Here is a 12,114-nt window from a genome sequence, read left to right as displayed (position 1 = left end):
GTGAGACGCAAGTGACAGCGACGCTAGTTCTGACGGGGGGAAATGGCTGCAAGGATTTTCAGATTAAAAGCAAGGCCGCGAGGAAATCTTGTTTTCCGTTATGATGATAAGAAATAAAAAATATTTTGTCATTACATTTCTACAGCAATTGAATCATTGAGTCTTACCTGAGGAGTGAGATTTGGTGATTGGATTTAATAAATTAATAAATAACACTGAAGAAAAAGATCCAGTTGTAGTCATCCAGACACTTTTTCAACCTGTTAGGAAATAATTTAGTCTGAGAATATTTGTTTTTCCAATACAGTGTCCAGATGACTACAACTGATTCGTTTTGTGCAATTAATACACTCCTGGACGAATGAGGCTTTACTTTACACCGATTTCTTAACCATTGAACGGAAGCTGTAAGACAATAATTAGCTTTATTGTGAAATGCATACCAGATGTTGCACTAGAACATTCGAAATCTTGTGTGTAAACCATATTCGCAGCGACATTCTAAACATCAACATCAAATCTCACACTGCTGGTCAACGATTTATAAAAGGTTTTTAAACATTCATCTATTTACTCGTGTTTATAAGAGCACCGTGTCTTCCATGTGCATAATAGGCAGAAAACGTTATTGTGCTAGTTTTTCGATAACTTTTGGCTAAATCGGTTCTTGCTAGCACCTGTAAACAAATGCTACTTCTACAACTTTTTAAGGATTTTGTTCAATAACGTGTTGAATGTATTTTTAGGAGTAGAATTTTAAGACAAAGGTGTGATTTGTTCATCTTAAGTCATTTTCCAAGTTCAAAGAGTCATTAATTCTTAACTAGGGGGAAGAAAAGACTTCCAAACATGTTTTATTTCCCCCTTTACATCGTCTAAAATCAACCTTAACGACACATTAGCATGACAAATTATACTTTTGCAGCCTCTTGTATTATCATAATCCTATAAAAGTAATCCAAAATGAGAAGGGGAATATAAATAGATGACTTTCTTTCTTCCACTATAGATTACTATTTAAACTATTATTTAATGAAGCAAATAGTCTAACATGAACGGAAATATTTGTAACAAGGTAAATATGAAATCTGTTCATATTTGTGTGAGTGACAGTGACAGAGTTGTACTAAAACTAAGTAATACATATTTTAATAATTTTGTTTAACACAGTTTTTTGAATATAAATGACACTTGTTGATCAAAAAGCACTGATTACAGATTTTTGTCATTTATTTATGTAATTTATTTATATTTATAGGACAATACCACAAGCATAAAATGTCATCTGTGCAATCAGTTTAATTTTATCCTTTTTTTTCTTTTTTTAAAGCTGTATTAATGTGTAAAACTGTTATTGTCATTTGTCCAAACTGCATTGTAAACATATTTATCGCTTTCTGTGCAGGCGCCATGTTTCGCAGGTGGGGCTACAGTTGGAACAGGGACTTTGACGACATCGACCTGTTCACGGACCGCCACGACCTAGACGCCACGACGCTGTCCCAGGCCATCAGAGCCGCGGCCGCCGAGGAGCCCGACGCCGACGGCAGCGTGCTCTTCGGGCAGATCAAAGGCACCGTGGTCGGGCTGAGGTACTACACAGGAGTGGTGAGTCACGTCATAACTGCTAATCTTGCATGACAGTGTTTCAGTTTACAGTGTGACGTTGCTAGGATGCGGACGACATCGCCGCAGTGGAAACCGTGTGTGAATGAATAGTGCATTTTCCTTCGCTGCGTGTGACAATTGCGAAATCCTAGTGTTTCTTCTCACTATTTACGTGATTTATTTGTCTTTTTTTCAGGTGAACCGGGGAGAGATGGTGGGCCTGGTGAGACAGCCTCAGAATCCGTACGACCGGAACGCGGTGATGGTCGCCAACGTGTACGGCCAGCAGGTGGGACACATCAAGAAGGAGCTGGCCGCCGCGATGGCCCAAGTCATGGACGGCAACCTGGCCAAAGTAGAAGGGTGAGCCATGTCTGTCTGTATTTTAGTTTTTATTGAGTCTCATTATTTTGTCTGATTTATATGTATTCTCTGACCATCAACAGTACAGACTTTTAAGAATTGCTGTTTAAAATAATTGATTAATGCATCAATTTCTCTTCTTTTTGCTTTCTCAGAGTCGTGTACTCGGGAACAAACAACTCTTTCTCGATGCCTGTCGTTATGTCTTTTTGGGGCCGAGAGGAAAACAAAGAAAATGTGACGAAAGCGTTGGCCCGTCGTGGATTTAAACTCGAGGCCAGTCTGAGCTCGGCGTCTGGTTCGAAAGGCGGAGGTAAATATGACTTTCAAACCAGTTCATGGCAAAGTTAATGCATGAATAATGATGTTTGTGGCAGTTGTTTGTGTAATTGTTTGATTATGTGAAGGTGGTTCTAATGAAACCTACACAAAAAGAGGAAAACTGCCTAAGACTGTGCCACTGACAGCTGAAGAGGTCGCGTTCTTTTCTTTATTTTTAATGTAAATTGTATTCCAAAGTCTTCACACGCACTTTAACGATACTTGTATTTTCTTGCAGCTGAAAAACGCATTTGATAACTTGTTCGATGGACTGATGGAATGTAAAGATGGAGAGAGAGAAGCTGCAGATGTGGGTATTTTGAAAAAAGTACAGCGCAACACTATATGGATTAGTTTGCATTACTTCATTAACAACCAACATTCAAAATATTATAAAAATATGATTATAAAACAGCATTTTCCCTCTGTGTCCTACCTCGACACGTTAAAATAATTGTAATTTTTAATGCAAGCTAAATGTTATGCCTGCTGTAATATGCACTGCAATTAGATTTAAAAATGTAAAAGGTTTATTTGTTTCTTTATCTTTTGTTGTTGTTCATCATTTAATTCTGACATGATTTTTGAAGCAATACAGTATATTTAGCTTCAAGTCAGATGATAACATAATAAAAATAATGTAAAATTAAACCTGTCAGTCAAATATACTTAAACTAGTTGAAAGTCCAACATGATGATTTGAATTCAAGCTATTTTAACTTGAGTAGATATAATTTTTTTGCAGTTTTGTGTCTTTCTAAATCCATAGCCGTATTTGATGTTTCTTTCTGCAGGCCGTGTCCACTCCGCTCCTGCCCCATCAGAAGCAGGCCCTGTCCTGGATGTGTGCGCGGGAAAACAAGTCTGGTCTTCCTCCGTTTTGGGAGAAAAGAGGCGACCTGTACTATAACAGCCTGACCTGCTTCTCCTCCAAAGAGGTCCCGGAGCTGGTGCGCGGGGGCATCCTGGCCGACGACATGGGACTGGTAAGACGGACACACCTGCCTGCCGTCACATTTTAGGGTTACATCTCTGTTCTGGGTGTTTCTGGGATATTGAGCTTCAAAGTTCTGACCACTCGCGAAGCACAATGGGACCGGGAAGTGGGTTTTTGCTCATTTATCAACAAAACAATGCACCAAACCCCTCAAGATTCTGATAAAGTCTACATATTAAGACTTTTTTTTATTTTTATCCTATAGCAGATTTAAATAGTTTTTCTTTTTGACTTGCATAGATTGGGTAATCATTGTTCATTGTTTTATGTTCCACCGAATCACCAAGACAAGTTTAAACCTTGTCTGATTCTGAGAAAGTATTCAGTAAGTAGTATATACAGAATATAGGACATTTTGACAAAAACGTCAGCTAGAACCCAATAATTTGATTGGTGGATGTTAGTATTGTAATGCACCGACACTTGGGACTGGCCTGGGCAAAAACATGTATTTGTATTATGTATTGTACTTTTCACATAATAAAGACAGACGTTTCCATAAAATACAGTAGAAGAATTGGAGTGTGACAGAAACACTAAAGGGCGTTGAAAATCATTTTACAATAAAAATAGATTCATTGGACAATATGTTATCAATACATCACAATTTGAGCTGAGAAAGTGAATGTTATTATTACGAGTTAATACACACATTATCGTTACCGTGGCTGCTTCTACTAACAGTCTGTGGTGGTTATATGTTACATCTTGTTGCTGTGTTTTCTCAGGGCAAAACGCTCACAACTATCGCTCTGATTCTCACCAACTTCCAACAAGGAAAACCTCTGCCTGTCGAGAAAACTGTAAGTGTGATCATCACTAAACTGATCTGTTTGAACATTTGTGTGACTGACGGTAAGTGTTCATGTCGACAGGAGAAGTCTTCACCTAATAAGACCCCCACAAAGACCCCCACAAAGACCCCCACAAAGACCCCCACAAAGACCCCCACAAAGACCCCCACAAAACCCCCACAGCTCCAGTCGACCGTCTCCAAAGCCGAAGGTACTTGGATCAAACGTCAAATGTGTGGATTTCTCTCATAAAAAGTATTGATACTATTTGTGTTTATCTTTGCAGACGTCGTCATTGTTGCCGCGGGTGATCCTATCGCGTCAGACGTGTAAGTGCACTTCACCTCGTGCAGTGTTGCTTCTGCGTCCACAAACGCTGCAGTGTTTTGAAGGGTCTTTTGCAACACTTCTAACAGATAGAAGAATTACATTTTCAACACAAAATAGCTCTACTTTCTTTATTATTGGCATTCGCTCTTGATATACTGAGGAATCTTGATATACTGAGGAATGTACCGTATTTTCTGTACTATAAGGCGCACTGTCAATGAATGGTTTATTTTCGATCACTTTTCATATTTAAGGCGCACCGGACTATAAGGTTTTGCATTAAGCAAAACTAAACCACGCAAAATCGTTCCGAGGTCATTGAGCACAACCAAAATTAATCCATATATAAAGCGCACTCGATTATTAGGCACACTGCGTCTTTTGAGAAAATTGAAGGCTTTTAAGTGCGCTTTATAGTGCGGAAAATACGGTACATTCCTCTCTAGTGCAGACCAGAACCCAATGATGCTGTCTTGGTTAAAATGTTCTTTTGTTATCTGATTATTTTCAGTTTCTGCCTGCCATACATAAAATATAAAATAGGCTCAGGCAAATTTATGTAAATGTTGGTAAGTGTTTTGTGATGTTTTGCCTGTGACTTAGGCCCCAAGCAGAGGAGGTGATCTGTGCCGAAGACCCCCCTGAAGTCGTCGTCGACACAAATAAAAGTAAGAAAATGTCTACTATGTACAACGTTCAACTTGAAACGGTCTTCAAATTTGTATTTTTTTTATTTCAGAAACTGGAAAGGGAAAGAAAAAAGCACCAAAGCGAAAAAACAGTAAAGGTATTCATTATCCTCATCTTTAAAATGTAGGATTTCTTCAAACCAAAAACTAAAACACATTTAATTGACACAGATAGCGTGGCGCTGCTGGAGGATTTCGACTTTGCTGCTGCTCTGAGTGGTTCCAGCTCAAACACGAGCCAAAAGAAGAAGAAAAGTGAGAAAAATACGCCTGCTTCACTGAGTAAGTTATTTCATTTGTATTTAAAGGTACACTATGCAACTTAAATAGAAAACATATGATCTACAATTGCTTTATTTAATTTAGCTGAAAACTAATGACATCTTGTGAAGCCAATTAGAGTTTTTACTGTGGCTAGCCCTATGTTAACTGTGTTGTTTGTAAAGAATGTAATGTAAAATAAAGCTATATTATGAATGCATTATGTGGTGTTTTATTCTTCTGTGCAGTTGGAGAGTCGGTCATCCCTGAAAGCCCAGAGGATCCTTCAGCCACAGCGACGCTCATCATTTGCCCGCTCTCTGTGCTCAGTAACTGGCTGGTAGGACAAAGTTCAAGACACAAGTATCAGACACTTTTTCCCACAACATTAAAATAATAACGAACAGAACATTTCCATTAATTTTTAACACAGACTTTTCAAACATATTGACACAACAGGTAACTATCACTTAAAACTTATACAAAATTAAAAAAAATTAAGTTTACAGTTTCAGAGACAGATTTTAAAGTTATCACATTAGCTTATTACGTATTTTCGCACTATAAGGCGCACTGGATTTGGATTATAAGGCGCATTAAGCGAAACAAAACGTGTTCCACACAAAATTGCTTCGAGGTCAGTAAGAACAACCAGAATTAATCCATATATAAGGCGCACTGGATTATAAGGCGCACTGTGGTTTTTTGAGAAAATTAAAGGCTTTTAAGTGGCGCTTATAGTGTGGAAAATACGGTAGTCCCATGCAAGCGCTCAAACTTTTAATATAAATGTTTTTTCTCTTGTGGTGGGTGGTCACTGTGGAGCGCCGATAAAAAATGATGTATTAAAAATAAAATCACAATATTTTGCACTCTGAGCCACATGACGAATAACGATTAGTAATCTATCATTTTACAATATTCAAACATATGATATAGTGAATGTTTCCCCCCTAAAATCATTTAAAATGATTTCAAAAGCGTAAATATTTTATAATAATAATTCAGACATAACTCTTGGCCTTTGTGTTTCTTGCAGGACCAGTTTGAGCAGCACGTGAGCGCTAACGTGAAGCTGAACGTGTATTTGTACTACGGCCCCGAGAGGAACCGGAGCCAGGCGTTTCTCTCATCTCAGGACGTCGTCATCACCACCTACAACGTGCTCTCCGCCGACTTTGGGGTGAGTTTCAAATAACCGTTGTGATCATTTAGGAGGAAAAAAAATGAATAACCTAAAAATAACAATCTCTTTCAGAATAAAAGTCCCCTCCACAAAATAAACTGGCTCAGGGTGGTCTTGGACGAGGGGCATTTCATCCGCAACCCGAACACACAGATGAGCAAAGCCACACTGGAGCTCAATGCCTCGCGGCGCTGGATTCTCTCAGGTTTCAATTTACAGCCACATTTCTGAGCGGTTTCAAAAATATTCCGATTCTTTTTATCATCAGGATACTTAATTTTTGTCAATATAGTCCACTACTGGGAATGTCACGGTATCAGATTGTCCAGTTATTCAACAACACCATTCACATTGTCTATTTACATGATCATTCCTCCTTATAAACATCAAACTTTGTGATTGATAAAGTTTATGTGTCAGATAAAAAGTAGTTTTCATTTCGATTTTACGTAACCTAAATAATCATGATTCATCTTGACATCCCTATATATAAAAAAATCACCATCATTTAAAGATTTGCCCGCTGTTTTGCCCAAACGTTTGCTTTTTAGGCCGACGAACAACGAATATGACTCTGCAGATCTTTGATGGACTGTTCTTGTCCCCTCAAACGCAGGGACCCCCATCCAGAACAGCGTGAAGGATCTGTGGACACTTCTGGCTTTTCTGCGACTGAAGCCGTTTGACGTAAAAGAGTGGTGGACCCGAGTCATCCAGAGGCCGGCCACGCAAGGCGACCGCACCGGGCTGCAGTAAGCTCCGTGATAAATCTGTGATAATATACTATTTCAAAGTCTATTTTTTACAAGACCGTGGTGTGAGAGGGTTTTCTAATGGTATATGATAACAACATAACATAACATCAAAAATAAATACAAAGCAAAAACAGTGTGGATTAAAAGAAGACAGAAAATACAGTTATAGACGATTAAGAAAGGAAACGCACATAAGATAACCTGTATTTGTCCCACACAGATTAGGCACAGAAGTATCATAATAAAAACGGATAACTTAGAAATAACTCTTACACTCTCAAAGCAATATTTGTCCATAAACAGTAGAAAAGTTGAACGCGTTGTGAAGAAAAGGCTGTTTTCTCCAGGTGTTCAAACATGTATTCTAAAGCGAGTTGAGGATGCTCTTGAAATGCAGATCATTTTGGGGGTAAAACGAACCACAAACCCCAGATATTACATCACAAATAAGACCTTTGTTTTGATGGTTGATGGACACCAACTCAAAATTAAAGCAGTGGTCTTCCAGGCCAATCCAGCCTTATGTATAGAGAACTTAAATAAAAAAAACAACACTGTCGAGAAAGGGTTGGGCACAAATTAAAACATTAAAGCGGCACCAAAAAAGAAAAAGGTAAACCTAAAGGAGGGGGAGTTGTACTTGGCTTCAGATTGTATGCAGTAATGTGTCTGCTGTGTTTAGGAACCTCCAAACTCTGGTGAAGTGCATCACACTGAGGCGCACAAAGACCAGTGAAGTGAACGGGCGCCCTCTGGTGGTGCTCCCCGAGAAGGCAGTGTTTGTGGAGCAGGTGGAGCTCGGCCCCGAGGAGAGAACGGAGTACGAACTGGCCAACAACGAGGGCAAAAGTGCCATCAGACGGTGCGGCCGTGAGTCACCAGCACACACCGGTCAGAGTCGGTTTATAATCGGGTTCTGTTTGCGTTCAGATATGTTGCCGAGGGATCCGTCTTGAAGAATTACGCCCATGTTTTGGCAATTCTCATGAGACTGCGACAGCACTGCTGCCACCCGGATCTGCCCACTAAGACCAGCTCAGATCCAGGTAAAACATGGGGACGTTTCACAATGTTCATTTGAGTGTTATGAGATTTTACGATCGCCATGGTCACTACAAAGGCAAAAAAAAACATAACACAATTTAATCTACATTATAAACTAACAATTACCTTCTTTTCAGACTCTTTTATGTCCGATATTATTGATTATTTGTGCTTTTTAAATTATTTAGAACACCGTAGTATAGGTAATGTTTTTCATGTACAAAATAAAATGTATGTTCTTTTGTCTGAAGTCGACAGTAAATGTGTTCATACAAAATGCCTACAGAGGGCGCTAGAACTGCATCTGTTGGAGCCAAAGTTAAAAGTAGTGGTAATGCTTTAAAGAGTCCCTTTGTTAAGTATTTATAAAGTGTTAAGAAGCACTAGTTATTACTTAATGCACGTATAAGGCCTTTACTAGCATTTATTTATGACTTGATTATTGAAAATGGTTTTATACACATGCTGATATACATTTTGTACCTGGTTTTCATAACACACTTTTTTTGTTGTTGAACATTTGTAAGGTATTATAAGCTGTCTACAAATGCCAGTTAATGCATTATAAGTGCATAAACAAATAACGTGTTTATGAATTTCTTATAAATAGTTTACAATGTGACACTTTTATTTTGTAGCTTTTTTAAGATACTGTTTTAAAGCATTTCCGAAGTAGTATAATGTAAATAAAGCAGCAGATATCGTCAAAAATGCCAAGCCGCTCAGGGCAAATGAAACAAAACACAAGTTCGGGTGTGCGCTCGATGAGTGTGACGCGGTTAAACGTTCAAAACCGTCTCAGAAGTTCACGTTTGCATGTGTTTCAGACTCAAGTGCCACTCCCGCCGAGCTGCGAGAGCGCCTGATAGAGAAACTCCGCATGGTGTTGGCCAGCGGCTCTGACGAGGAGTGCTCCGTGTGTCTGGAGTCGGTCCGCTTCCCCGTCATCACTCCCTGCGCGCACGTCTACTGCCGGCCCTGCATCGCCAAAGTCATCAGCACCGAGGAGGTAGGACGGCGTCTCTCAACAGTCGCTCATATATTTGGATCGGAGTGCTTCGCTGCCAGACTTTCACGTAACAAAAACTCTCTTACATTGTGGATGCAGCAGAGGGCACGCTGTCCTCTGTGTCGCAGCGAGATCAGGCCAAATGAACTGGTGGAGGTCCCGGCCGAGGAGGAGGACGCCGACGCCGGTACGAAGCAATGGAGGAGCAGCTCAAAGGTGAACTGGAGGAGTACTTATGGCTTCAGCAATGCCACGTATATTATTCTCTCAATGTCCATACTATAAACGGCAAGACAAACTGTGGATGATCCTCTCAAAAAGCTCAGAGTTTAGACCTGCTAAGTAACTTTTCTGGTGGAGGGTCAGTGGAGATGCTTTACTTCCATAGAGATAAGCAGGTGATGCTAATAGCCCATGTAATGTACAGTATGTTTGGTATTTCAGTGTACGAGGAGTTACACGGTGCGCCTTTTAAGTTTGGAAACATGTATTTAGTGGTATATTTTGTTAATCCTGTCGGCCTAATCTCGATCTAGCTCAGTGTGAATTGTTTTTGTGTCGGCTGTGCAGGTGCAGGCTCTGATGGCGAATCTGCTCCGGCTGAGGCTGGAGGACCGGAGCATTAAGTGTCTGATCGTTTCTCAGTTCACTCGCTTCCTCACCGTCCTGGAAACTCCACTCGGGTATTTGGGAAATCTTGATTTTAGTCAAAATATATACTTTGAATGTTAGAAAAGTAAACGCACGCATGCAAAAGACATCTTTCATTTAGAAGTTAGGTTCCATAAAACTAGAGGCAGACTACAAACAAACTGGAAGAATTGTGATTTAGTACAATGGTTCTCGACATTTTTACCCTCAAAATAAAACTGTTGGCATTCGCGACCCCCCCAAAAAAGGAGACTACCTCCAAAACCTGCAAAGTAGCCTCGCTTCCAATATTTGATACACAGCAAATAATAACAAAACATTGAATAACATTTGCCACTGCATTTGAAATGTGTTGTTTAAGACTATTGTATACATTTTAACATTTTCTCTGATGACCTCTGGGGACCCCATGTAATCATTTTGCAGCCCCAACAGTTTGAGAACCCCTGATATTTTAGACAATGTAAAGGGAAGTGAATCGAAACTTTTACTGTTGTTTGGCCATGGCATCAATAACAGTAATTTCTTGTCAAATCGCACAATAATCGTAAAACATACCCATTCACACTGCAAACAGAATCGCAGTTTGACGTGTGTTCAAAGTGGTGCAGCTCTTGTGATCATCCCTAAACCTGTGCTTTCTTAGAGAGGAAGGCTTCAGTTTCGTGCGTCTCGACGGGACGATGACGCAGAAGAAGAGAGCGCAGGTCATTCAGGAGTTCCAGAGCGACTCCTTGGACGGCCCCTCCATCATGCTCCTGTCGCTGAAGGCCGGAGGAGTCGGCCTCAACCTCACCGCAGCCTCCCACGTCTTCATGATGGACCCAGTAAGCACCGTTTTATTGTAATTTCGATTTAGTTTTGTATCTTTAAGCGCTGAAGGTTTATTTTATTCTAATCGCTAGGCCTGGAACCCCGCGACCGAGGAGCAGTGCATCGACCGCTGTCACCGTTTGGGCCAGAAAAAGAATGTTGTTGTTACCAAGGTCAGTCATGGGGAAAACTGTTCCGTCTCTTGGGAAATTTCTACTACAGCAAATGCATAAAATGGCCCGTCAGAACTGCAGCTAAACAGAATTGTAGGATATGCTACTTTTTCTCTGGAATATGAACGTCCCTAAGTTATTTCTGCATAAGTTTGGCGCTGAAATGGAACAAACGATAATGGTTTATGTTGTTTCTTTAGCCGTTTCTGCAATAAAACTGCATTTGTCGATACGATATCACAAGATTTTAGTAGTTACATCCCTATCTATAATAAAACTATAATAAAGTGTTATGCTCCTTATTCATTCACATCTTTGTACACGTGTTAAAAGTAGTATTTACATTTGTATCGTACAATCAGCACATTTAAAGTCACAGGTCCGTCACTGCTAGTTTTCTAAAATTGTCCTTTTGTTTCTAGTTCATTGTGAAGGATTCTGTGGAGGAAAACATGGTGAAAATCCAGAAGAAAAAGCAAGATCTGGTGGAGAAAGCGTTCGGAGCTGCCAGCGGCAAGAAATCCTCCCGACTCGATGACATTAAAACTCTGATGGAGATTACGATCTGATTCAAATTTACAGTTGTGGTTTTGAACAGACATTTGCACATCTTCTGTTCTTAAGTTGTGATTTTGTTCATGTTCAGTCTTTATGTTGAAATGTTTCACAAATCTATTTAGATTTAGTGTAAAGTTCAAAGTTATCTTAAAATATTTTGTCCCGGGACCAAGCTTTGTATTGTATGCGTCAATGTAAAGAATCCATTGGAACTTCACTGACACTTTGTGGTTTTACACAATACTGTAATGTTTAAACAGTTCTGGTTGACAGTGATTCTCAATGTTCAAGTACCCAACAAAATTAACTATAGGAAATGGTATTAAGACTAAACAAGGCCTCAACTAGTATTGAAACAGGACTGATTGGATTCAGGAAAGTTGTGTTTTATTCTAGTCCTAAATCAGAACTTTGAACTCAGTACTGCACTTTGAGAATTACTGAGCTCTTGCAACTATTGTATAATTTAGAAAGTTTTGTGGTCAAAGTAGTGAAAAGCAAACCTCAGCTCATTTAACTTTCACAAACAGTATGAAAGTGCCTTCATTGTAGTCTGAGCAAG

At 39.6% G+C, this 12,114-nt stretch overlaps 1 protein-coding gene across 1 annotated transcript; it reads left to right on the top strand.

Annotated features, from left to right (window-relative positions):
- The first annotated feature begins 1,396 nt into the window (after positions 1 to 1,396).
- On the top strand, positions 1,397 to 12,090 carry hltf (helicase-like transcription factor). Its single transcript, XM_072457949.1, has 24 exons — positions 1,397 to 1,608; positions 1,805 to 1,971; positions 2,127 to 2,284; positions 2,379 to 2,446; positions 2,531 to 2,602; positions 3,087 to 3,278; positions 4,018 to 4,092; positions 4,165 to 4,294; positions 4,370 to 4,412; positions 5,017 to 5,081; positions 5,153 to 5,200; positions 5,274 to 5,384; positions 5,612 to 5,703; positions 6,403 to 6,546; positions 6,622 to 6,754; positions 7,166 to 7,301; positions 7,987 to 8,166; positions 8,235 to 8,350; positions 9,176 to 9,357; positions 9,457 to 9,573; positions 9,928 to 10,040; positions 10,655 to 10,835; positions 10,914 to 10,994; positions 11,417 to 12,090. Exons 1-24 carry the CDS (start codon positions 1,411 to 1,413, stop codon positions 11,561 to 11,563), a joined length of 2,949 nt encoding a protein of 982 aa, XP_072314050.1. The 5' UTR covers positions 1,397 to 1,410; the 3' UTR covers positions 11,564 to 12,090.
- The last annotated feature ends 24 nt before the right edge of the window (positions 12,091 to 12,114 follow it).

Source organism: Eucyclogobius newberryi, unplaced genomic scaffold (assembly GCF_026437365.1).
Source record: "Eucyclogobius newberryi isolate DKJ021-1_F unplaced genomic scaffold, fEucNew1.0.hap1 SCAF_21, whole genome shotgun sequence".
Classification (NCBI taxonomy): domain Eukaryota; kingdom Metazoa; phylum Chordata; class Actinopteri; order Gobiiformes; family Gobiidae; genus Eucyclogobius; species Eucyclogobius newberryi.
This window is presented reverse-complemented; position numbering and strand designations above follow the sequence as displayed.